The 26582-nt window shown below is 39.6% G+C and overlaps 2 protein-coding genes across 16 annotated transcripts in view; one reads left to right on the top strand and one right to left on the bottom strand.

Annotated features, from left to right (window-relative positions):
• TRIP13 (thyroid hormone receptor interactor 13) overlaps positions 1-12615 on the bottom strand; it is a 51338-nt gene extending 38723 nt beyond the window's left edge. For both annotated transcript variants that reach the window (XM_072412043.1, XM_072412044.1), the window contains exons 1-3: positions 12295-12615; positions 8704-8807; positions 3234-3399 (exon numbers count right to left, since the gene is read on the bottom strand). In XM_072412043.1, the coding sequence (XP_072268144.1) occupies positions 3234-3399; positions 8704-8795 (258 nt within the window). In that variant the 5' untranslated portion in view covers positions 8796-8807; positions 12295-12615. The remainder of the gene's footprint in view (positions 1-3233; positions 3400-8703; positions 8808-12294) is intronic.
• Positions 12616-12694: 79 nt separating this feature from the next.
• BRD9 (bromodomain containing 9) overlaps positions 12695-26582 on the top strand; it is a 36013-nt gene continuing 22125 nt past the window's right edge. For 6 of the 14 annotated variants that reach the window (XM_072412037.1, XM_072412041.1, XM_072412036.1 and 3 more), the window contains exons 1-5: positions 12695-12849; positions 20587-20804; positions 22134-22266; positions 22344-22404; positions 26405-26549. In XM_072412037.1, the coding sequence (XP_072268138.1) occupies positions 12798-12849; positions 20587-20804; positions 22134-22266; positions 22344-22404; positions 26405-26549 (609 nt within the window). In that variant the 5' untranslated portion in view covers positions 12695-12797. Of the gene's footprint in view, positions 12883-20586; positions 20805-22133; positions 22267-22343; positions 22405-26404; positions 26550-26582 lie in introns of all 14 variants that reach the window. The other 8 variants (XM_072412034.1, XM_072412033.1, XM_072412039.1 and 5 more) reach the window with 4 other exon arrangements.

Genomic DNA, 26582 nt, shown 5'->3' with positions numbered 1-26582 from the left:
TCTTAGGTGCACGTTCTTATAAATCAGCAACCCAAATGTTCAATTTCCACAAGTTTTTAAACTCATGATCCCCATATTTTGAAATTCTTAAAATTAAAAAAAAAAGAAATGTTGGTTTTTAGTAGCTATGAGAGTCCCCTGTGTACCCTAAAAAATTTAGGCAATTACAACAAACAATTCAGGAGATCTAAATGATTCAACACAATGAGTTGTTAGGCTGCAGAATCTGACAAGCAGACTTTACACACACAGCTATCACACTGTGGGTGGATAAATTTGACAGGAAGTTATTGTTTTTGGCAGTGAAGAGAGGAGGGCACTGGCTGTTCTGCCCCCGTGTGCGATCACATGCATGATGCTCTTTGTATTACCTAGGTATAGCGTTAGGAGGTGACATCTGAAGGAAGGCTGAATTCACACTGGCAGTAAGGTTGCCTATTCTGCGTATACCCCTAACCTACCTCTCGCCAGGAACCAATGCTGCTTGAAAAACTGCTAGGCCTGAAAAGCCCAGCACTTAGCGCCTGTTACCAATCCCAGATGCCCAGCAGTTGCCAAGTAGTCACCCAGAAGGGGCATTTTTTACTGCCAGTGTTCTCCCCAGCCCCTTTTAGCCGGGCGCACCACCCGGCACTTTTCAGTAACCACCCGGCTGTTTTTGGGTAGTTACTGATGAGTTGGGTTACAATATATGGGCTGCCACCCACCTAAAATTTCTTCCCACCCAGCTTAAAATAATTTCTAGGCTGAGCACTGACTGCCAATGTGAACTAAGCCTAATTTGTTAAGCCACATTGATCACAATATTACACTACTACAAGGGATTACACTATTAAACACTGGACTGTTGGGGCATAATACAAAAAATGCTGTGTCTAGCCCCGCTCACTTTTTTTTTACCACCCGGCTACAGTTTCCCCCCACACGGCTGAAAAAAAATTCTGGGGAGAACACTGAAGTCTACCATCGGCTATACGCCCAGTGAATCTTTGGGTCAGTCCCAATTGGCCATTTAGTTTTTCTTTGTGAAGAATATGCAAACAAAGAGAGTCATTGATTTGTTGCAATATCACCAACACAATTGGGTCATCTGTGTTGACCTTAAAATGGTATGCTTCCTTCTTGGTGAGCAATGCGGATACACAAAGTATCCCTGTTATCTGTGCATGTGGGACAGCAGAGCTAGTGGGAAGCATTGGATGGAAAAGAATTGGCTTCCAAGATCTGCCCTAAAAAGAGGTGATGCAAACATTCTACATGAGTCACTTGTTGATAGAAAGAATATTATATTACCACCTCTGCACATGAAACTGGGTCTGATGAAGCAGTTTTTAACCTTCCTAGCGGTAATCCCGAGTGTGACTCAGGGTGGATTTTACATGCAAAAAGTGGTAATCCCGAGTCACACTCGGGGTAACTTTAGAAGCCCCCCTTACCTTTGCCCCCCGCTCCAGCGGCGATCTGATGGTCCCGCTGTGATGCCGGGGCACCAGTCTGCCGGGGGGCGGGAAATTTAAAAGCAGATTACCGAGTAATCTCCTTTTAAATACCACCCGGGTCCTGGCCACGCCAGCAGTGAGAGTCCAAACACAATGCAGGACTTCTGCATCTAACTGCAGATGCGATCAGCAATAGTAAATTCTGGGGGTGATGCCAGCTGGCGGCACCACCCCCAGAATTTTCCATTGCTGCCCGCATCTCCTGGAAGATGCGATGCACAATGCAGAAGGTCTGCATTGTGCTCTGCATCTCCCTGGAGATGCACAGCAGCAGCGTCGGGGTGAGGCAGGCGGGACATTCCCACTCGCATCACCCGGGAGGATGTGACATCTTCCGGGTGATGCGAGTGGTGAGCTATACGGGGGGTGTGGCCGGGAGGGAAATTTAAAAGCAGATTACAATGTAATCTGCTTTTAACTGTTTTTACAGTAAAAAAAAACCACTATACAACATAAAATAAAAGTACATTTTTAATTTTATATTTTATTTTAAATTACATTGTTGTTGTCTATTTCATTATTTTTTTAAATTATTTATAATTATGTATTATATTATAATTTATGATTAAAATATAATAAATAAATATAATCATCATACTCGGGAGTTAATCTTAAGAATTACAGGCTCACAATATAAACAAAATTTTCTATGCAAAAAAATTAGGATCACTTTTTGCATTAAAAAAACCTAGCCTGTCATTTGAAAAAATTAATGTCGGTGTTTTTGATGGTCCACAGATACGGTAGCTCATCAAGGATGAACATTTTATCAGGACAATGTCAAAAGTCGAAAAGAATGCTTGGTTATCATTCAAAGCCATTATTTAGGGCCTTCTTGGAAACATACAAGCAAATAATTACACAGATACTCTCCAGAAATTTTTGAAGAGCTACAAAATGCTTGGTTGCAATATGAGCATCAAGGTGCACTATCTACATAGCCATCTTTCTAACTTCCCGGAAAACATTGGTGCAGTCAGTGACGAGCAAGGTGAACGATTCCACCAAGATTTGAAGGTCATGGAAGGATGGTATCAGGGTGGATGGGATGTACATATGATGGCTGACTATTGTTGGAGCATGTGGCTGGATTGTCCTCACTGAACACTCAAGGAAAAGCTATGGGTGTAAATGTTTACCTTAACCGCTTACCCAACTAATTTTCAAATGTTTTACTGTAAAAAATATCATAGAGTAACAATAAATCCTTTGTATAAATTAACAGTACATTCAAGTTATTTCATTACTTTTTCATTGCATGTAAAATTTGTATGTTTTTTGACAAAAATGGAGGACACCCCGTATCGTAAAAACAGGATGTGATAGCAAAACTGGGGTCATTTCTGGATTCACCATCCAAAAATTAGTAAAAAAACAAGTGTAAGATCTAACTCAACAAAATCACACACGTTAGCCGAAATCATGGTTAGTCGAAATTAAACATAACTGCAGCTGCAGTTCGTTATCGCGAATCGACTATGAATTCGTTAGCCGACCCTGAAACAGCGGAAAAAATCTTCGTTAGCCGAAATAATTTCCTAGCAAAGTCACATGTTAGCCGAGAAATCACTGTATTTACACTCATATGTTCTTGCTAAAATTGGTGCTGTAACTTTCTATGAAGATTTTTAAATAAATACACTTTTTTTTTTATAATACAGAAGATGATCCTATTGTTATTAATAAAATTATATTTAAAAAAAAAAAAAAAAAAAAAAAAAAAAAAAGTCTTACCTGTCTGCCTTTAACTTTTAACTCCGTATCTACAATGGCCACTGAATTTACATTCTTTGTTAAAAACACATCATCAAACTCAGTCCACATAAAATCACCAAACACAACACAATGCCTATTCAACAGCTGTAGAACATGGGCTCTTATATCTTCAGTCTTTGCAGTACTAAAAATTGAAAAGAAAAGTAGTTATTCATACAAGAAAAAAACACTTTAGTAATTGCAATTTTTTAGGTCTTTTTGCTTGGTTAATCCTGTGTTCTTGCACCAAATAGCCCCAGAACAAATTTCGATTCTCAGCTGCCTTTGCTGTAGCTACATGTAACCTTTCTTCAGGTCTTAGAGGCCTACTAAAATATGAGTGGTCAAGAAACATGGTGTTTCCTACCTAGAATCTGTTTCCCCATTTTATTTTTCATGACTTGACATTATTATTATTACACAGTATTTATATAGTGCCATCATTTTATGCAGTGCTGTACATAGTCCATAGTCATGTCACTAGCTGTACCTCAAGTCATATGTCTTTATTACAGACCAAGGTCAATTTTTAGGGGGAAGCCAATTACCTTAACTGCATATGTTTTTGAGGTGTGGGAGGAAACAGGAGTACCTGGAGGAAATCCACGCAGACACAGGGAGAACCTGCAAACTCCATGCATAGTGTCCTGGCTAAGACTCGAACCTGGGACCTAGCGCTGCAAAGGCCAGAGTGCGAACTTCTCAGCCAGCATACAATTTAGGTACCAGTGCTGTAGCTGTGCGTAAATTTCTTACCAGAAGCCCCTTACTGCAAGTTAATATTTTTGAAAAATGTATTATGCTTACATAACATATTGCTTTACATACAACAGATAACTGATTTACTATTTGATAAATGTCTAACCTGTTATATTTATTTTTGGGACCAAAATGAAATGAAGAAATTGCAGGGAGGGAGAGGTGGGCAGTGGAAGAAAACATATATAAAGCTGGAGTTCCATTTTAAATTATAACCTAAAAACTGCAAGAGGTAATTATTATTTGGCTAAGGTGAATTCAGAGATAATGTATGTTAAGATTATAAAGCAAACAATGTAAAGTAGTTTAGCACAAAATCATACAATGACCAGATATAAAGTGAAAGTTAAAAGGGATGCATAACAGATATATTGTAGAAAGAAGAGGGAAAAAGAGGCAAAAATGAGGGAGGTAAAGAGGTGTTGAGAGGGTTAGTTTCCACTAGGGAAAGAAGGTGAGGGACCAAAGGGGGAGTCTGTGATTCTCAGTGTGGTCTTGACCATTTTTTCCAACATGTAAAAGTGCATGTGGTAGATGACCTCACATGGGATTCATTTGGTGAACCCGCTTGTTGCCCCAAAGATCGGCGAACCGATCCTAGAACCAGGTCTGGAAGGGTTGAGTTGCCATAAAGGCTGGGGGAAAAAAAGCCAAAAAAATCTTTATGAGTTGGGAAGGTGTAAAAGCCCTGGATACAGATAATATTTCTCCAATTACAGTCCACTACATCTTACAACTGGGACTAATTTGTGTATGGAGGGCTGAAGTTAGGGAAGCAGAATGAGTCTGGATGTGCGCCCTAACCTCCAGGCACGACTAACATTCAGTGACCAATTTAATTTCCTAGGTCAGAGTGAAGATAGTGTCCAGAATACCACTGATGTCTGACTACAGGATTAAAAAGTCAAATTAGAAAGGTAAGTCCTGCAACAAAGCCTGGAACATAGGCAGGACGTCCTATCAAGTCTATATCAGGGGTCCATTTCTAAGCTTGCTGTGGGCAGCGAGCCTCACTGCAAGGATACAGACTCCATGGAGGAAGGAGAAGGTAGGCAAGCTGGCTGCTGGGCATGGTTCCGTGTGCAAAAGATAGATGCCATCCTAAATTACCTGAGTGAGAGGGGTAAACGAGATTAAATAGTGCTACAGGTCCACTGGCTGAGTAGTATAAGGGGAGATTGGAATGGGGAAAGCATAAAAGGACCATAGAATACACAGCTAGACAAATAAAGTTAGGATGATAAATATTCGGACAGAGACAACTTTTGACCTAATTTTTGTTCTGCATTATTACCACAATTAATTTTAAATGAAACAACTCAGATGCAATTACTGCAGCCTTTCAGCTTTTATTCAGTGAGTTGAACAAAAAAATTGCCTAAAAATGTAAGAAACTAAAGCCTTTTTTTTTTTTTTTTTTTTTACACAATCACTTCATTTCAGGGGCTCAAAAGTAATTGGACAATCGACTAAAAAACTATTTCATTGGCTGGTGTGGGCAATTCCTTTGTTATGTCATTATTAATTAGGCAGATAAAAGGCCTGGAGTTGATTTTTTTTTTATGGGGGGGGTGCTTGTATGTGAAAGGTTTTGCTGTGAACAGACAACATGCGGTCAAAAGAGCAAGTACAGATGAAATCAAAATCAACCTTTACCAGCATGATGGCAAGAAAATAGTATGAAGAAGGCGTGGAACAGCTCATGATCCAAAGCATACCACATGATGTGATGGTTTGGGCATGCATGGCTGCCAGTTGCCATGAATTCCTAGGTGTTCGGAAACCTAGGCCCTGATTTATGAAAGCTCTCCAAGGCTGGAAAGAATACACTTTCAGAAGAGGAGTTGGGTGATCCAGCAAACCTGGAATAGATCTGGTCCAGGATTCAAAACGTTTGCTAGCAAATGATTTCTAAAAATCCATTCCATGTTTTCTGGATCACCCAGCTTCACTTCTGAAAATGTATTCTCTCCAGTCCTGGACAGCTTTCATAAATCAGGCCCATACTGTCTGCTCAAATCCAGCTAAATGCAGTCAAAATGATTGGGAGGTGTTTCATAAAAACTGATGGACAATGACCCAAAACATACAGCCAAAGCAACCCAGGAGATTATTAAAGCAAAGAAATGGAATATTCTTGAATGGCCAAGTCAGTCATCTGATCTGAACCCAATTGAGCATGCATTTCACTTGTTGAGGACTAAACTTCGGACAGAAAAGGCCCACAAACAGCAACTGAAAGCCGCTGCAGGAAAGGCCTGGCAGAGCATTAAAATAGAGGAAACCCAGCATCTGGTGATGTCTATGAGTTCAAGACTACAGGATGTCATTGCCAGCAAAGGGTTTTCAACCAAGTTTCGGAAATGAACATTTTATTTTCAGTATTTTAATTTGTCCAATTACTTTTGAGCCCCTGAAATTAAGTGATTGCGTAAAAAAAGGCTTTAGTTCCTCAAATTTTTATGCAATCTTTTTGTTCAACCCACTGAATTAAAGCTGAAAGTCTGCAGTTCAACTGCACCTGAGTTGTTTCATTTAAAATTCATTGTGGTATTGTACAGAACCAAAATTGGAAAAAAAAAGTTGTTTCTGTGCAAATATTTATGGACCTAACTGTACCTATACTTTAAATGCTACTTATCCTATGATTATTTAATATATAAGGGAATGGAGGACCTAAATCACAGATTTTAATGCAACAATTTGGTTTGGTTCTTGGATCATTGTTCCCTCAATATCATTTCTTCACTCTGATGTTCAGCCTATTTGTAAATAAAAAAATCTGACATCTAAAAAGTACATCACATGATGGTATTGTAATGTGTACAATTCTGTAAAGATCTACTGCATATATATCAGTAAACTTGTAATAGATCTTACAGACCTTTTTTTTTATTGATACTACTGCTGAAAGGGAGATGACATTGCCCTTCACTATTTACAAAGGCAAGGTGGACCATCAGTAAAACTAATATTTTCATAACTTTTATATATAATTATATATTTATATATATTTTACATCTCAAGAAAAAAAAAACCCTGACATTGCATTTCTACAGGAAGCACACTGGTAAGAGAGACAGGCCTTGCTTTTGAGAGGCCCCTGGATTGGTGATGTGATCTATACCAGTGGTCGCCAACCTTTCCTCCTGATCCCACTCGGCGGTGCACCGGCCAGAGCCGCAGACCACCGAAATTTTCTCCAGTTGGCGACCAACTATCTATACAACCTATATAACCAAAACAAGATGGGTGATGCTTATTCTTAACAAAAAATACCATACAAAATATTTTCACAGATCTAGGTTCTGTGAGTAGATACCTATTTGCGCAAATAGAAATTGCAGGAATAATTTTTTATGTTCAGCCTATGCCCCCAACACAAACTCTTTCTTCTTTTTTTACTAGCTTATGCAAAGGATTTTGAAGCACTCCTATTCAAATCTAGTGGTGGCAGGTGATCTTAATGCGGTTGTTGACCCAACTTTGGACCGATCTAAAGCTTCCACACTTCCAATTTTTGTCGTTGGAAAGGATCTTTCACGATCCTTTCCAACGACGAGGGCATGCACGATGCATGAACGATGCTGTACATACAGCACCGTTTATGCTCTATGGAGAGGGGAGGGGGAGAGCGGCGGAGCGGCACCCTGCTGCGCGCTCTCCCCTTCCCTTTCATTAGGATCGGCTGTCGTCCATCGTCCGTGGATCCGGCAGGTCGGTCGTCCGGACGACACCGACACGACAACGACTGTACACACGGCAGATTTTCGCCCGATAATTGGCCGATGCCGATTATCGGGCGATAAAAATCTGACGTGTGTACGTAGCTTTAGCTAATAAACAACAGACCAGAGGCCTCCACCTTTGATTTAAACCGCTTATTGCTACAAACACTTTTTGGTTCACACATGGCACCTTCTCCATCCAACAGAGGGCTTATACGTGTTATTTGAAGACACACTCCACATTTTCTAGAATCAATTTTATGCTACTTGCAGAAGGTTTGCTTACCGGGTATCAAAAGTTTCTATTGGTAACTTTCTGAACATGCCCCGCTCTCCTTCCAATTACAACTGCATTGTGCATATATTTCCCCACATCACACCTACCTTATGAGCTACAGTTCCTCTTCTTATTGTCTCAAATGTACCGGTACACTACCTTTGCACAGAGCACAAATTACCAGGGGGAGCTGTAATTGTATCGATAGTCTCTCTGGTAGCAAAAAAAAAAAAAAAAAAAAAAAACCTATACTGCAAAAATGGCTGGACCCAGATTCGCCTACCTTAGGGCTCTTTAGAGAAAAATTGGATCACATATTTCGAATGGCATGTATATAGGCTTCCTTGGAGGCTAAAGTTCCAAATTCTTTGAGATATGGGAATCATTGATAGAGACCAAATCCCACCCCATAAAACAACAGACATAGAAAAATTTTGAACACACATGACAGTATATCTTGAGAATGATTGCGAATGATCCCCCTGTGGTTTTAGAGGTTAATAGAAAATTATTTTTTATAGCTCACTATGTAATGTCTCCCACAGTCTCCCACAGAAAGTATTGTTACATTATTATTATTATTGTAACACCTGTTTTCCAGTTGAATGTTTGTACACTGTGTTTATTTATAATATTGTTGATCTAGTATATATCCTTATTAAAAAAAAGCTCTTAATATACAAACCTATTTGATTTATGATGAACTTCTACATGAACCTGAGGACATTCCAAATCATTCAGAAGAGCCTGCTTTAAATCTACTGCTGCTTCATCCATAACTTGTTCTAACTAAAAATGTCAAAAAGACAAGAATTAATTTATTCACAAAACAATAAATTGATGTTGTGCTCCGACAATCAGCTTTTTAAGCAATACACAAGGTAAATTAGATATTAGGTCTAAACCAATGGATTATTTTAAAAAGCAAGGGAATTAATGTATAAGGGCTGCACTGTTGCAGGGAGAGAAGGGGGAGAGCGAGAGAAGAAAGAGTGGAGATAGTATCTCCATTCATCCTCTATTGCCCTCCTATTGCCTGCGGTTACAGCTAATTGAAGGCACCTGCTTTCAATTAGCTGTGACCGCACAGTTCCCACGGTCCAGGAATCCCACAATGACATTATGATTCATAATGTCATTGTCGTATAACCTGTAAAAAATAAAAAAAAACAAGTTTAAAAAAAAACATATAAATATAAATATAAAATAAAAAACGAAACAAATAATTTAAGAAAAAAAAAAATTTGAATTCGAACAGCCATATTCGGGTCGAATATAGGGACAACCCGAATTCGAACATCAACACTAGTCACAATGACCTGTAATGTTCAGGGTGTACAGGGGACCCTCATAGTACTAGTTATTACAATTTCAGCCCCCCAGCTTTAAAGAATTTCAAGATATGGGGGTCACAAATGTAAAAAGTTATGAAAATTTAACTTTTGGGTTGCATTTTCAGAGGAAAGTGCAACTAGGAGTCCTAAATTGAAAGTGCTAATTGGGGACCCCAGGGCCACTAACATAGCAAGGAGCATTGGGGTGGGGCCCCCCAAATATATACCTACCTGTCACAAATCTATACCTATGAAACTACTGTCTGCTTCTCTTCTTTGTACACCAATTTCTCTGAGGATGGGAGTACAAAACTGAAAATAAAGGTGCAAGTGTCAGGCACATTCTTCCCTTACAATCTCATTACTACAGCATCATTAGAACATAAAACATTCTGCCCATTAAAATGGGCTTCCCTGCCCTGTTACACATTCCTGTCCAGTTATCTAACATTCTGAACTTCAATTGGGGAATGGGGAGGTGTAAGAAACCAAAAATATAGGTACAAGTGGGGAACATCTGTGACTAACATCCCCTAAAACTTCATCACTATAGTGTCATTAGAAAATGAACTCACTAAATTTTATTGAGGTTGAGGTACAGGAAGGTTACAGTCGTGTGTAACAAGGAAGTGCATTTTGATGAACAGTTTTTTTTTTTTGTTGTAGTGATGTAATGAAGTTGTAATGATGCCATTGTGATGAAAGGTGATAGCCACACGTCTCCCACTTCCTCCTATATTTTTGTTTCCCTGCACTCTTAATTCTGGAGAAATTGGGGTTTGAGGTAGAGATGCAGACAGATATGTGTAACAGAGCAGGCAGCACATTTTGCTAGGTAGAGATTTATGTTCTCATAATGCCATACTAATTACATTTTAAAAAGGTTTAGCCACAAGTGTCCCCAACTTGCACCTACAGTTTCAGTTTCCTATGCCTCCACATGTACCTTAAAAATGTCAAGTTAATACAACAAACAGTTTAAGAGATCTGAAGGTTTGACCACAGTGAGTTATTAGGCTGCAGAATATGACAAGCAGCTTTTACACTCACATAGCGATCACACTGCGCTGCCGATGACATTACACACTGGACAAATGTCACAGACAGTGTTTTTATATAGAATATGGGCAGTGATGAGAGGGGTTCACTGTCTGTCTTGTCCCCATCTGATCTCACATGCATGATGCTATTAAAGTATCGCCACATTTTTAACATTATATTAGAGAGTGACTTTCTCTGTTATGTAATGGAAAAATGTGCGTTTTTTGTTTGTACACTTTTGTGGACCTCTCCCCTTCAGTCTTCACTTCCATTTCGGTAAAGACCGAAGGGGAAATCCGCAGCCTCCTGGGATATTTGTGTCACATATAAGGAAAAGAGAGAGAGGGGGAGGGGTAAGGAAAAGAGAGAGAGGGGGAGAAGGTAAAAAAGAAAGAGAGGGAGTATAAATACAACATTAAAAATGAAATGGTGTGCAGTATACAATATTATTCCATTTACATCTGAAAAATAAGCATATGCAGAAAGTATATAGATGTTAGCATAGGGAACATACAAATAAGATTAGCATATAATATTTGTGGAAAAAAACATAAGAAAAAAAGAAATCATCAAGAAGAAATGAAAAAATAGCAAATTAGACAGAACTGTTCTGGGGTTTGAATTTATCAGAAAAATATACATCAGGCAGTAGTTTTGACTATATACCAGGGGTATATACCAGTCAAACTCAAATACACAGTGGACCAAAACTTATAACTGAAATAGCACCACTACTACAATTCCCTGAGACAAGAAAACAATCCAATGTGGGGCTTAATGTTAGGAGTTGCTGGAACTCCCTCTTCACTGAAAAAGCACTGCTACTACAATTCCCTGCGTCTATAAAACAGTCCAATGTGGGGCCACACATAGGCAGAGAGGCCGCTGGTCTATAGACGCGAGTGACGCCGCTACTACAATTCCCGGCATTACTTGCATCTATAAAACAGTCCAATGTGAGGCCGCTGGTCTATAGAGGCAAGTGATGCTGGGAATTGTAGTGGCGGCGCTATGTAAATGCAGCAGCGGGCCAGCTGCAATCCATATTTAGGATTTCTTTGGAGGCCAAAAAAAAGGACGTTGCGGGCCTTAACCAGAATTTAGAGAATGTAGGGGGACTTCATGTTCGTTTAAACTCCTAGAGCAGGGGTCAGCAAACTTTTTTGGCTACTAGGCCATTTTAGGAGGTCAAGAAGGCACACTACGGCAGACTCTCTCTCGAGTCCTGGACCCTACCCAGAACGCCCCTGAAGGTTAATCTCTCTCCTTCGCAATGCATACAGAGGGGAGGGAACGCCCCTGAAAGAAAATCCCTTTCCTTCGCAATGCATACGGAGGAGAGGAAATGTCCCCTTACCCCGGCAGCCTAAGTGTTAATGCCAGACACGGTAAATAGAGAAGGGAGGCATAGCAAGGAGGCTCAAGAGCCGCGGGCTGCCGATCCCTGACGGCCAGGATTAGGCCAGATTGACCAGGGGGTCGGTATGCCTAAACAGACTATTGGCTAGGCAGTATCTGGCCTAAAGAAAGGAGTTTGCCTACCGCTGTCCTAAAGGTTTTAGGTCAGTTGATTATTACTTCAGCAAAAAAGGATTGAAAAGTGTGAGTGGTCCCAAAATGTACCCAGCAAGTCCATGTGGAATAGAATTGGGTCATGCCATATTTAGATTGGTGAATAGGTTCTTCCATCTCCGCTCTCTTATCCAATTTGGGAAGCCAGTCTTTCGTAAGTGGTTCTTGTGGATGTGGACATTATATTGGGATGACTAGTTTAGCAGTGTTTAGAGCAAGAAAGAGAAAGTTTTACAGAAAAATTAAAACCTCAAAATTATGTAGTGCAACCATTTACATATAAAAACAAACAACATTGTTTATAAAAGTGTAAAAATACACGTCCTCACCTGAGGTGACGGGTGTGAGTCTCAAGTAATAGAGCAAAGTGCTGATCGTACTCCGTGCTTGGTTAGAAAACTAAATTTGCCGCGAACCAGCCCTTACACATCTAGGACGAAGAAAATCTCCTCAGACACCAGCAGATACAGATGTCTCCACCACGTAAGGAAAACTCCACTAGATTCTCCATTTTCTCGAAGACCCTATTCAATATGCTACTTAAATGAAATACTTATTAAACTCTGACTTGATATCCCTTGACCGCATACCATTCCCCTTACAAGACTTAAAGGATATTAAGACTTAAAACATATTATAATATTTACTCCTATACAACTAATTAGATAACTGTACCGGCCTGGAAATCTCGCGATACTGGCCCAGGCTTGCCTAGGTTGTTTTGAAATTGTTTCTGTGCACCGGAAGGAAGGAGTTTGTTTTTCTTTTTCCGGTGTCTAGTTGCACCCTGGTTTTATTTGCTTCTGTTACAGCTGTGATTGTGTGACTAACTATGGGAAAGAAACACAAGAAACATAGATCGGGTTGGAGGTCCTACGACGCCGGTGAGCTCGGATCTCCCGGAGACCAGTCTCAGTGTGTGTATCGAACGGGGCAGATGGGAAGGGTTGTCATGCACTTTAAGTGGTTTCTGTTACTTGATCTTGCCTAAAGTGTACTGTAATTTTGTTATTTTCTCGGGTATACTGTGTGTTTTATGGGAAACGTTTTCTTGCAGTGTTCTCAAATGCACCTTTGTTTATGAATCTTGATTTATATTACACCCAAATACAGAAGTATATGTATTGCCTATAGCATATTTAGCTAATATAAAATTTGATTATTTACACTGTTTTACGGTAATTATGCTTTTTTTCTAAACTGATACATTTATTCCCTGTAATCATTTTAATAGATTTCATCATTTTTGTTTCCTGATCTCTATTTACAGCAGGACTAATTCTAAAAATAAAACTGTAAGCAGGCAGGTTTTTTTTTTTCAGAATGGACAGGCTGTCTCTTGCTATAAAAAAGCTTAAATTAACCTCCCTGGCAGTTTGAATATGTCCATATTTTTATTTCAAAAGCTGTACGTTGTTTTCAGTGGAAATTTGTTTGTTTAATATTTTAGGCCTGTAATTCTTAGACTTAAACTTTTGGATTTATTATTTGGATTTATTTTTTATAACTTTATCACTGTGATCAATGTTTTAATAGCAGATTACAATGTAATCTGCTTTTAAAATTCCCACCAAGCCACGCCTCCCCAGCATACCGACGGTTCTTGCATCACATTGATCAAGCTGAGGATGCGAAAGCCGGCCGGGGTTCGCTAGAGCACTCCACTGGATCGAGGGGAACAGGTAGGATTTTTTTTATGCTACCCCGAGTGTGGAATATAAAATTCACCCCAAGCCACACTCGGATTTACTGTCAGGTGGGTTAAACAAAAAAAACTCTCCTCTAATCACTGGTTTCCTGGCACTGACATCTTAACTCAGTCCTTCTCCTGGTTTTGGGTTTTTTGCCATCCTGATTGGCCTGGCTAGAGTGATGTACCTCCCACGCGTCTGCTCAGGAGTTCATTTATTCCTCGCAGCCAGCCATGTTGGGCTGGTTCCTGACCGCTCAGTGTAGATTATATTGAGCAGTGTTCCTTGACGTTTTTACCATGGGGGAAGCCCCTTGAAATAACTTTCAGGTCTTCAGTATAATATAGTATATTATATCCACAGCTCACAGTACATTGGTGTGGTGGTCAGCGGCAAGTACTCCTACATTGCTGGGTTTTGGGAAGAATGTCACTCTTACAGACAACCAAGATGTTGGTTGGTGTCACTTAAACTGACTTGAGAGTCCCAAACTGTCCATTGTTAAAGGAACCCCTAGCAATCTATGGAGGGGACCCTGGTTGAGAAACATTGATCTAGAGGGTTGAAAACAGGCAGTATAGTTTGATTTATTGTGGAAGAGACAAAACCTGAACCCGCCTACTTGCAGTTTTTTAATTTTAATGTTCGGTTCCACTTTACCCCACCTTTGAACATATAACATTTGTTCATCCTTTATCTCCAGAAAATAGGGAATTAAACTTCGGTCATGTTTTATCTTTAAATTTGGAGCAGTCTATAGGCTACCATTTATAACAGTGGCATTTGTTTCACCCCCCTTTTAACTACTTTTGCTGCTGATTATCACTTTTCAAAGTGGTAATAAGTCACTCCAATAAAGTGGATAGAGTTTCTGTTCCAATCTGTTCAGTTCCTGGCCTGATAAATCTGGTGTATATGAAATGGGTAACAGATTTTTTAAAAGTTATTTTATAATAAACAGGCTTGTAAGGCACTCCAATCATTCTATTACTAGTAAAAATATCACTGAGAAAGAAATTCCCTAATCCAATTGTCCATTCAGCGAGTTTTTTTTCTGTATGTTTCCTCATTTTTGTAGCCTTTGGTATTTAGGGAAAAGCAATCTTGGAGCAAGTTAGAGGACAGCTAGAAAGGAGATTGGAATTATGGTGATTAGATATTGACAGATATTGGGACTTTCAAAGCCAAATATAAATCAGAATATTATTAATAAAAAGTTGCTTTATTAAATATAATGAAATATAAATATAGCATATAGGGTATTTCCATTTTCTACACGTTTTGCGGAAAAAGCTCTGCTTCTTCAGGAAATGTCCCATAATGACAAAATTTTATTTGAAAAAGGAAAAAAAAAATCAATAGAAAAATCATGGAATCACATGAATGTCTTGGGTGTAAATGGCCACGTGGAATCCTTCTCACATAGAATGGAAAAAAGGATGCGTGCAGAGCAGCAGCAGGAAGAAGAGGTATATTCTAATGGGATAACTTTTATTGATAACAAGTACAGGTTGTCCCTGGGATACATACGAGATAGGGGCTGTAAGTTTGTTCTTAAGTTGAATTTGTATGTTGGTTGGAACAGGTACAATTTTTTTATTAAATGCAATTAGGACAGATGTTTGTCTCAACATACTATTAGCCAACTTACACACGTGCAATAATTGTTGTTAGAAAACTAAAGATTAACAACCGATCAACAATTATTTTGAACAGTCGTATTGTGCATAATTCTGTACATGCTCAAACGATGTGGTCTTTCAAATATAATCCACCAATAATGTACACACACTAGATAAAATCGTTTGAACGATGCAGGAAGTGGCATGTACAGGAGAAAGTGTGTCACAGAACAATCTACGATCACTGAATGACCATACACACAATAGATAATGACCGATCGTCGCCCAATCAGATCTTCCCGGACAGTCGTTCCTTTCCATCGACATTCCTCGTTTATCGGCGTTGTTGTGCACTTTTTTGTTAATGATTTTTGAACGATCGTTCGTTTCCAACGATATTTATTGCATGTGTGTACATAGCCTTAGGCAGCGTTGTGTCAGTTATTGTATAAAATCCTCACTGTGAGTAAATCACAAACAAAGCAAAGAGCCTAAACATGTAATAACTTCTGGAGCAAGCTGTGCTTTGATATGCAAAAAGAAAACAACAACAGAGTTTGTTTTGGTAATTAAAGAGTTACAAGAGCTTGCAGAACAGCAAAAGTCATCTTCTGCAAGTCATGCAAACTGCCGCTCATCAAGCCTCCGTCCTGCACACAAGCGAGCAGGGAAGCCCCGTTTGTATCTAAGAGTCATCTGTATGTGGGACGTCCTTAACTCAGGCACTTCCTGTGCCTATTAACACACAACATGTCCTTCCAAATCTCCTTAAATCCATAATCAAAATTTTACTCCATAATAAAGTGATTGATTATCCATATTTGTGATAGGTGTATCCACTAGTGGGGCTATCAGTAATGTTGCTATATGAATATATGTGTACATCCGACCTTACATACACACATACTCCTGTGTGTGTGTGTACTTAACAACCTAGTGCCAAATCATATAAAAAATAACTTATCTGTAGTGACCAACAAGTTTCAAGTACCGCCAAGGAAGTTAAGGAAATGCAACACCCTAGGACAGAAAGTTTGGAGTACTAAACATCTCATCCACTCCGCATTTCTATAACATTGTAGGGAGTCCTGTATTCCACACACAGAGACCTAAAATAAACAGGTATCTTCCTCTATCATTCTCTAAGGAACATAGCAGTCCATATAGACCATTTTTTACACTGCCTCCAATAAGATTTTAAACCGGTTTGTAAAATGAAAAAGGCCAGCTCCATCGGGTGACTATACCCACGAGCTGCTGTGGAGCTCCAGTTTAGTCTATTTGTTCAAAGTACCTTGCAAGTGACTTAGGATTACCTTAGGGGCTAAATCTAAGTGATTACTGGTCTTCACCAGAGCACCCCACAAGTGATTACTTTGCTGCAAGGGAGTCATTTTTTTTGCAGTCCCAGAATTTTCCTCACCAGAGCCAAAAAAGATCAGACTATTTCTTGGTAGGAATAGTGGATCAGGCAGGGGGCAGACAAACAAACACGGCAAGCAGAGGCAAAGTCATTCAACAGGCTTGAGTCAGGACAGGCAGCCATCAGAGACAAAGTCATGGTCAGGGTCATGCTCAGTTCAGATTCCAGAAAATCAGAAAAACTGAGATGAGCCACCATGTCTATACAGTTTTATTCTTTGGAGTCAGGTTTTTGGCCATCTTGATTGGCTGGGGTGGGATGACATAACTTATCATTCAGTCCCAGCAGCTGCAGGCGTAGCTAGAATGTGCAGGGTATCCCAACATCCTATGATGAGCTGTGCACATTCATGCTTGTGCTCAGGCAAGCACTATGTTCAGGGAGTCTGGTTGTTAAACCAGACGGAGCAGTTTAGGAAGCTTTATAATGGTTCCAGAGTCTAATCTAGTCAAAGGCAGTAAAGATCCGCTTTCGTCAAAAACAATACAAAAGTACTAGCATATCTATCTCATGAAGGTAGAACAAAATCAGACATTCTTCAAAATTTAATGTGGAAGTTCCTTAATTGGGCTGAGAGAAACCTACTAGGCCCATAAACTTTTATGCCAGGGGTTTGGCCAACATAAAAGCAGATTTTTTGAGTCACATTCTACTCAAAACATGTTTCCAAGTCATTCACGGGTTGTGTTGGCTGTCAGTAGAATTGATGGCAATTGAGGAAAATGCAGAACTGGGGCAATTTTCCTCTCTCTGCCCTTGGGAAGTTGTTGCTAGAGAATTGAAATGCAACTTTAAACTATCATGTTTTCCCCATTACCAATTTTGCAACCAGTGCTGCAAAAATGCACTTCAACCAAATATAGTGGCACTTTTTTGGCTTCAGAGGGCCTAGTTTTTGAGTCTCTTGCCCATGGTAGTCTTCCCTCTCTTCAGACTCCGATTGGTCCTAGATCTACTATTACAGAACCAGTCAGTCACCTGGACTGCAAGACATCTAAAAAACAGTGTTGAGGTGCCAAGACATCTCAGGTTAATGTATTGCAGAAAGGATTTGGCATACAAAGTTTTTGAAAAGACCTAGTCATTTATTTGGCTGATGTGCAAAGAAAGTAGTGTTTTCCCCCTAAGCATCTCATCAAGGTGAATGTTAGACTTTTTGCAAAAAGTTGTGCCTAAGAGTTTAAACCTACCATGATTAAGGACTTCTGTCCTGAGTTTAAACCTACCATCTGTACTGTGCAAAAGACTAAATGTTTATCTCCTGCTTAATAGGTTTATTGGGGTTTGTGGAGGTCAAACCTGCCAGCAATTCTCAGGCCATCCTGCCAGTAATTGAATATAGTTTTAGAATACACTAGGGCAGCATCCATTTGAACCTGTATATACAGTACCTTAGTTAAGTTTGTATTTTTGAAAATGGTCTTCCTTTTAAACCTCTTTGAGCTTTTGTAGATGCTGCTATTTAATTTCAAAACCCACATGATCCCTGCCATATATACAGTTCCTTGAGTAAGTGTTTAACCCTCGCACAGTGTTGTCCTATTTTGTTGCATTACAACTAACAAATGGATGTTCATTCTTTTTATGTTATAAACTTAATAGTAGTTTTGATTGGTAAAGTGTAATGAAAATGTTATTTTTATATATTTATTTTTATATATACATACATACTCCACAGTTTAGATGGAAGTTTTTGTTCATAAGACCTCTTCAAGCTGTACACTGCATAAAATACTGACCTTTATGGAAGTGTGCTCAGGAAGACCATTGGTTTAACTCAACAAACCAAAGTAACTTGAAGGAGGTGAAGCAGTTTTATCTTGATGATTGTAGAGGTTGGTCTACAAGGTGTTGACTTTGAAGGTCAATACCTATATACACACATTTTTATTTTTTAATGCAACACTAACCAATGTTCCAAACATTCAAAGTATTAGTGTGGAATTCAAATAATGCTAATCCCTCAAAAATCCCTTTTAGTTCCCTTTTAGTGTAACAAAACAGGACAAACACTGAGTAACTGGACTTGGGCGGGGGTTATCCCAGATCTACTTCACTTGTAATTTTTTACCTATAAAATGAAAAAATAGAGATCATTTTACCACATGGTCAATTCTGTGATTGCTGTTATCAAAATGGTCACATTTCCCTTACTTCTCTATCTTCTCCAAACCTTACCAATTTTTCTATAAAACTCTCTGATAATAAATTTCATATTTATATTTTTAACATTTTTAATAAGGGTAAGTAATGGGTGTCTGCCAGTTAATAAATTATCCAGCAACCTCCTACAAACGCAGCCCTAAACCTTTTAGACATAGAATTATATATTTTATGTTCTTCTTACAGATTCCTAAAGAGTGTATACATGATACTTTATATATGATATCTTTATACATCAATACACAGACTGAATACTACAGGTAGTCCTCGGGTTACATACGAGATAGGGACTGTAGGTTTGTTCTTAGGTTGAATTTGGATGTAAGTCAGAAAGTTTATTAATTTAATAAGTGCAATTAGGATAGATGTTTGTTTCAACATATTATTAGGCAACATGGTGTCAGTTACTGTATAAAATCCCCACTGTTAATCACAAACAAAGCAAAAAATACAAAAAACAAAAATTTATGGAGCCTAGACATTTATTAACTTCTGGAGCAAGCTGTGCTTTGATATGCAAAAATAAACAGCTGCAGAGTTTGTCTTGGTCATTAAAGAGTAAGAAGATGTTACAGATCACCCACAACATCAGCAAAAGATTTCTTCTGCAAGTCATGAAAACCGCCCCCCTGCAAGCCTCCGTCCTGCACATGAGCGAGCAGGGAAGCCCGTTCGTATCTAGGAGACGTCCGTATGTCGGATGTCAACCTGGGGACTAACTGTATTACAAGAAAGAGCTGTTACTCCATAGTGTGCTTCAAAACCTTCTTTCCACATTCTGTTTAGCTTTTCTGGCATAAACTCAATAGAAAGTCATTTCTCCATTCTCCCAAATCACTGTTCATTTGTTTAGAAACAACAAGTTTATAAAAACAGTTAAGTCATTTAGTCTTGAAACCACACAATTGCCTAATATCTAAACATTTTTGTGGAAGATAATCTCATTCATCTGCTCAGAGCCTATGAAGCCTACATTTCTCTCTCCAAGGTGCAGTGAATGATGCACTTTAATTTATGTTGCTGCCTCATATGTAAGATTCTCATGCTGACCTATAATGACAGTTTTAAGAATGTCCTTTTATTAAACATAATTAGCCCATGCTAATTAGTTTTACTTGCACTAACCTTCTCAACTTCCTTTTTTTCTTCCACTTCAGTGGGTGGGCTTGGGGGACAGGATAGCCAGTGCTTTTCAGTGGGGGCAACATGTTTGATCCTCCTAGTCTCAATCACAGAAGCTGAAAGACGATTCATTAGTCTTGGATTTTCTCCTCCCCGTTGTCATCAGTGCACAACATTTTGCAAGGTGGACATGATTTTGTCAGCAGATGATAGTTTCAATTTTAGTGTTTTGCAGATGACCACGTGAATCAGTCATTTATTAGGGAGGGTGAAGTTTTGGCCTAGGGTTTAGTTTTAGTTGGTTCCAGTAGTCTAATTATAGTTCTGTGCTCCTTAATGAGCTTGAATGTTATGAGTACAAAAGTTCTGTTTTTACACTTTGAACAAATATGTGTTTTTACACATACCAATGCTTGCAATAATATTTAACAGACAAAAAGGAAGTAAAATAGATTAATTGTTGGGATTTACCGTGCATACACTTTAAATAACGTTTATTTGTATTTGAAACATTTGCTGTAAGCCTGCATTTATACATATATTTTTAATGGGGTTAATTCAATACCTTTAATTATTTTTCATATATTTCTCTTTATTCAGATTATGTTGATAAACCATCTGAAAAACCTTTAAAACTGGTTCTTAAAGTTGGAGGCAGTGAAGTGACTGAATTATCAGGATCTGGACATGACTCTAGTTACTATGACGATCGATCAGATTATGAACAGCGTGAGCGACACAAAGAAAAAAAAAAAAAAAAGAAGAAGAAGTCAGAGAAAGATAAACATGTGGATGAAGAAGAAAGAAGACGAAGGAAGGTATGCCACTTGTAGTATTATCGTAAGATAGCAGTGTGTCTCTTTAAAATTATATACATGACAACACAGCAAGAGGTGACCAGTCTTCCATTGTGAACAATTGTTTAGTGAGGTTAATTTCCTCATTTATTTTCTTTTTTTTTTTTTTACATTAGTATCTGCAAACGGGAAGTGAAATTTCCTCAACAGGGCACATTGATTGATCCATACTGACACCTGTGAACCTGCTCCTATCTGTTAAGAGGAAGGGGCACCAGTGAGGAATGTACCAGTTTTGAAGTTGGTACAGATACTGGTTCTGCTGCTGGGTTGTTGTTATATGGTCCTGCCTAGCTCAACTTAAGTAAGGGCCTGTCTCCTGGTATCTCTGTCATGCTCTTAGAATTGTGCTGAAAGAAACTGCAAATTTTCTTGTAGTGTTGCAAATGTATACGTTATCTTGAAGGATCTGGCATACCTGCCTGTGCAACCTGGGTGGGCTGCAGGTACCACTTCATGCTTCTGTATACTACCAGTAGGGACAAGTGCACTAGCAGAATGCAAGACTAAGCAAGAATCGGAAGGAACAAGGAAGTTGTCTGTGGTTGTCTGTGGTAAAAATGTATACAATGCACATTTGGTGCCCACCTTGTCACGTTATCTGACATGGGCCAAACCATTCCCCCCTCTAGAGGTACGATTTTTAAAGTCTGATTTGTCTCCAACCTGGAGACAAAAATGACCTTTTGGCAAGAAAGCAAAAACACTATCCAACTGACCATGCAAGACTTCAGTGCCAACATGAATGGGGCTTCTATTTAAAACCTTAACATATTAAAGTGTGGGACCAAATGCTGCAGCGAGGCCTATGCCATTGTGTTGTTGTAATTTTATTTCCTAAAAAAAGATTAATAACAGTAACCTTAAAACTAAAATAAAGAAAACCTAAGCATGATAAGGGTACATTGATTATTTTTACCAATAGGCTATAAAGTAATAGCATAAACAAAAAAAGAGTAAAAAAATCACTACTAGTTCAAAAATTGAAACAGCGTCCTTTAATATTACTGAAAATGAATCCAGATTCAAACCACAAAAACTAAAAGAAAACACATTTGTAATGTATAATTCAGATGCAAATTATGTACATCATAAAATATTCAAATCATGAACATCAGATTTCATAACTGGTTGATTTCACACTACTGAAACAACTACTTACTGTGGTTTAATCTTGTACATAGGAATACTTTTTTGTACATCAAGTACTGGCATTTGTGAAAAAGGAACTTTTCATGTCTGCAATTTTACATTCCTGAATTTGTGAATAGTATTCTTTTATGTTTATAGGAAGAGAAAAAGAGAAAACGTGAAAAGGAACAGTGTGATTCTGATGGCGAAACTGAGTCTTTTGAGCCAAATAAAAAAGTAGAGGTTGAAACTGCAACAGACCGCCCTGTCAGGGCTTGTAGAACACATCCAGGTAAAATCGTTAAATTTTGAATTATATTGGTTATACTTTTATGTGCAACTAAATCAAATGTTTGTTTTCGTGTACAGCAGAAAATGAGAGTACACCAATACAACAGCTTCTTGAATACTTTCTGCGGCAACTGCAACGGTAAGATGTGGATGGGACTTGGATACTTCCTTTGAAATTAAAGAGTTTGGTTAAGTACATGAATATAGCAGTTTTCCAGTATTCATGGGCTCTAATTATAAAACGGAATCTGACATGTCCAGGTGGAGAATCAATTACTGCCATTAAAACACATGGACCTAGAACACTGTACAAGGCAAGAAAAAAATCAGAAAGGCTTTTTTATTTTGCTGGCAAGGCCTTTTTATGGGGTGGTCAAAAGAACATGCTAAATTTTTTCCAGGCTGAGGAGAGGCAGAGAGGGCACCGAGGGGGTTCCTTCGGTACAAAAATTAGCCGCCAGGTTTCACCGCTCTATTACAAGACATACACAGGCTTCAGAGGGCCCTGAGGTGGGGTCTTTCAGTCTAAAGTTTAGCCAGTTACACAGCTCTGTTACAAGTTATATAGGCCTCAAAACAGAGGCAGAGGGCCCCGAGGGGGAGAAGCTCCGTACAAAAATTAGCCAGTCACACAGCTCCGTTACAAGTAATTTAGGCCTCAAAGTAGATTGAGGTAGAGGGCCCCTAGGGACGTCCTCCGTACAAAAATTAGCCATTTACACAGCTCCGTTGCAAGGCCTCAGAGACAGAGTAGAGGTAGAGGGCCACGAGGGGGAGAAGGAGAAGCAGAAGGCTTTGAAAGTGCTCTTCCCGTCAAGGTTTTAGCAGGCCATGCAGCAGTTGGTGACTAATCCGTGCACTCTGCAGAGGGGGTGTTGAAGTCATTGCCGATCCAAGCCTTATTCATTTTAATGAAAGCGAGTTGGTCGACATTTTCTGTGGAGAGGCCAATGCGCTTGTCACTCACTACGCCCCCAGCTGCACTGAACACTCTTTCAGATAACACACTTGGTGGCTGGGCAGCCAAGGACCTCAAAGCCATGTTCTGCCAGCTCTTACCACTGCTTAAGCTTGGATGCCCAGTAGCGCAGTGGGTCCTGGCTTTGCAGGTTGCAGATGTCCCATGAGCTCAGGTATTCCTGCACCATGACTGAGTAGCGCTGCTGACTGTCCTTGGCAACTGCTGCATGATTGGCGTCTTTCCTCTGCTCAAAAAAAGCCTGCATAGTTTGGCTTAGACGACCTCTCCTGCTGCTGCTGCCACCCATTATTATTATTATTATTATTAAACAGGATTTATATAGCGCCAACATATTACGCAGCGCTGTACATTAAATAGGGATGTCGCTTAAGGTAGTTGTTTGGCTGTCATGGCTGATGTGACTGCCATAGGGATCCCTGCTGCTACTGGCATACAGAAAAGCTGAGCATAAGTCTTGGTAGTGCTGCATTTTAGGTCCCCTGTATTGGGGCAGGATGAGTTGTTCTATCTCAGGCTTGTAACATTGTAACATAAGTAATGTAGCAATCCAATAGTTGTCAGTGTTAGTTTTTATGTGCTGTATGCACCAGTCTTTGGCTATGCACTCCTGCATGAAGACTGTCATGTGGCTCAAAGTTCCCACAGCTGTGGGAATTCTGGACACAGACTCCTGTGGGTCGAACAGCAGCACAGGGTCGTCCTCTTCCTCCTCTGCCTGGTCCTGCCATCCACGGAACATGCCGCCTTGTGTTTGGGTGGATGGAGCGTCAGCTCTGTGTCGTGTTTGAGTTCCACCGTCATCTGTTACAGCAGGCAAATGATGGGGATGGTGTCACTGACACAGGTCTGATTCCTGCTGATCATCCTGGTCGCCTCCTCCAAAGGTACCAATACAGTGCACAAGTCCTCAATTTGCAGCCACTCCGCAGGGTTGAAGTAAGGTTGAAGTAAGGTAATGTAGGTAAGCGTCTCAAACGAGCCAGCGAGCCGCTGCAGCATGTAAAAGGTGGAATTCCAATGAGTGGCCACATTAAAAAATTAACCGGTGCACTGGCAGATTGAGGTTTTGCTGTAAATCCACCAATCCGGCACTGGCTGTGTACGACCGGCGGAAATGCGCTGACAAGTTTCTGGCCTTCAACAACAACAGCAGCTTAAGGCCTGGGTACTTTGCAAGGAAGCGTTGTACTATGAGGTTCATGTTGTGGGCCAATGAAGGTACGTGTGTGAGTTTCCCAGAACGCAGGGCTGCCAGCAGATTGGCCCCATTGTCACACGCGACCTTGCCTGGCTGGAGTCCGTGCAAAGTTAGCCATATGCCGTCCTTCTCCTGCAGGGCACTTGGAGTGGTTGCACCCGTTTGGCTGAGGCATCGCAACTTCATTTTCTCCTGCGCTCCAGCATCTGGGGGATGGAAGGTTGGATGCTGCTAATGCTAACCACAGAAATATTGGACGATGGGGTAGAGGTTGTGAGGGTGGGGGTGTTACACAAAAAATGCAAGTGCTCTGTGTGTGTTGTATGTTGCACTTTTCTTCGGCATCACCACCAGCAGCGCTAAAATGTCTGGCTGCCCCTTCCTCTTTGGCTAGAAGCTGATATGCTTTACAAAGTGTAAATTATCATAGTAAGCAGATTTTTTTTTTTGGGGGGGGTGGGAGTTTACACAAAAAAATGCAAGTGCGCTGTGTGTGTTGTATGTGGCACTTTTCTTCAGTAGTGACGCTTGTAATATTCAGCACAGTATACAAATGTGACGTCTATCACTGCGTCTGTCTGACTGTCTCTCGGTACAAGTGTGATGGTGTGCACGCCGTCTCGGTACCCTGGCTCTAGCTGCCTGTATGTAACGACTGACTACAGGGCAGGAGCAATACAGTACAATACACAACTATTTATCTTCACTAATAGTAAAACAGTCTAACTATCTAACTGCAGCAATTTTATTTTATTTTAACACTGCCAGCAGCACAGATAGGTTGTGTCTGCTAGCAGATCTCTGTCACGAGTGGTAAATGCATGCAAGCCCTGGCCTTATATTGGCCAATGGCTGCCTCTGTCTGCCTGCCTTCACAAAGATGGAGGAGAGGATCTCTGCTCTTATTGGAGGGTCCTAGACATTATGGGGGAGGTCCCTAGGCACTGTGGAGCGCCGAATTCGCGCCTGTGAACCACATGTTTTTCGGGTCGGGTATACCCGAATACCCTGACCATAAGCAGTAGATCAGAAGCAGCACATAATTTTGTTCACAAAGTGGTGCTAAGTGCTAGAAAGCATTTAGGCACAATAGTATAGTGTGTGTATTTATATATTAGTATATATATATATATATATATATATATATATATATATATATATATATCCTTTCTACTAAACCAGCTGATGTTAATGTGCACTGATGGGGGGCAGGATTGCTTTCTAAATACTGACAAATTTCATCAGGTTTTTTATCTTTACATAGCTTTTTGTACCTCCTCTTCTGTGTATGTTCAATATTTATTCCCTGTTTATCATTTCCTGTGTTACACATAATTTATGAACGTAATTGTTTTCATTTCTTAGTATGTGTGGATTAGTTGGGTTGTTGCCGACATTTGCTAAAAATCTCATATCAGTAGCCCCATTAGAAATATATTTACTGTGAAAATTGTTGACATGTTCAATACTTATTTACACAATATACAAATTATGCCTTCTAGCTCTCTATCAGTTCCACAGACAAACTTTGTGAGTCTTCCTAAACTCTTCCAACATGCAGGCAGCACACAGCCTGTCCACTCGAGCCACATCTGGCATCAGGCTCCAACTTTCCCCTGACTCAAACCATTCTCAGTCTTGACCTGAAAATGGATGAGGTGCCTGGCCCACCTATTCCTTCCAGGACACTCCAGGCCTTGATCCCAATTAATGTGTTCAAATACAGGCCCTTTAATCCCTTTTCAAGAGAAAATTGCGGTTACACGCCAAGTCCCCCCTGAATTTGGCAACATGTGTTATATATATATATATATATATATATATATATATATATATATATATATATATATATTACATTTGGAAAGGTTACCCCAAAAGTGGTAAATCACGTATGTAAAATTAAAACACATTTAATTTATGTTTATATTTTTGATAATACTCACTTATTTATCCTAACAGGAAAGATCCACATGGATTTTTTGCTTTTCCAGTGACGGATCAAATTGCACCGGGTTATTTTATGATAATAAAACATCCTATGGATTTTAGTACTATGAAAGAAAAAATTTCTGCAAATGAGTACAAATCAATTACAGAGTTTAAGGTATGTTACGTGTAAAATAGAAACTACAAAGTA

The sequence above is a fragment of the Pyxicephalus adspersus genome, chromosome 5 (genome assembly GCF_032062135.1).
Source record: "Pyxicephalus adspersus chromosome 5, UCB_Pads_2.0, whole genome shotgun sequence".
Lineage (NCBI taxonomy): Eukaryota > Metazoa > Chordata > Amphibia > Anura > Pyxicephalidae > Pyxicephalus > Pyxicephalus adspersus.
The sequence above is the reverse complement of the archived record's forward strand: the minus strand, read 5'-3'. Positions and strand labels throughout refer to the sequence as shown.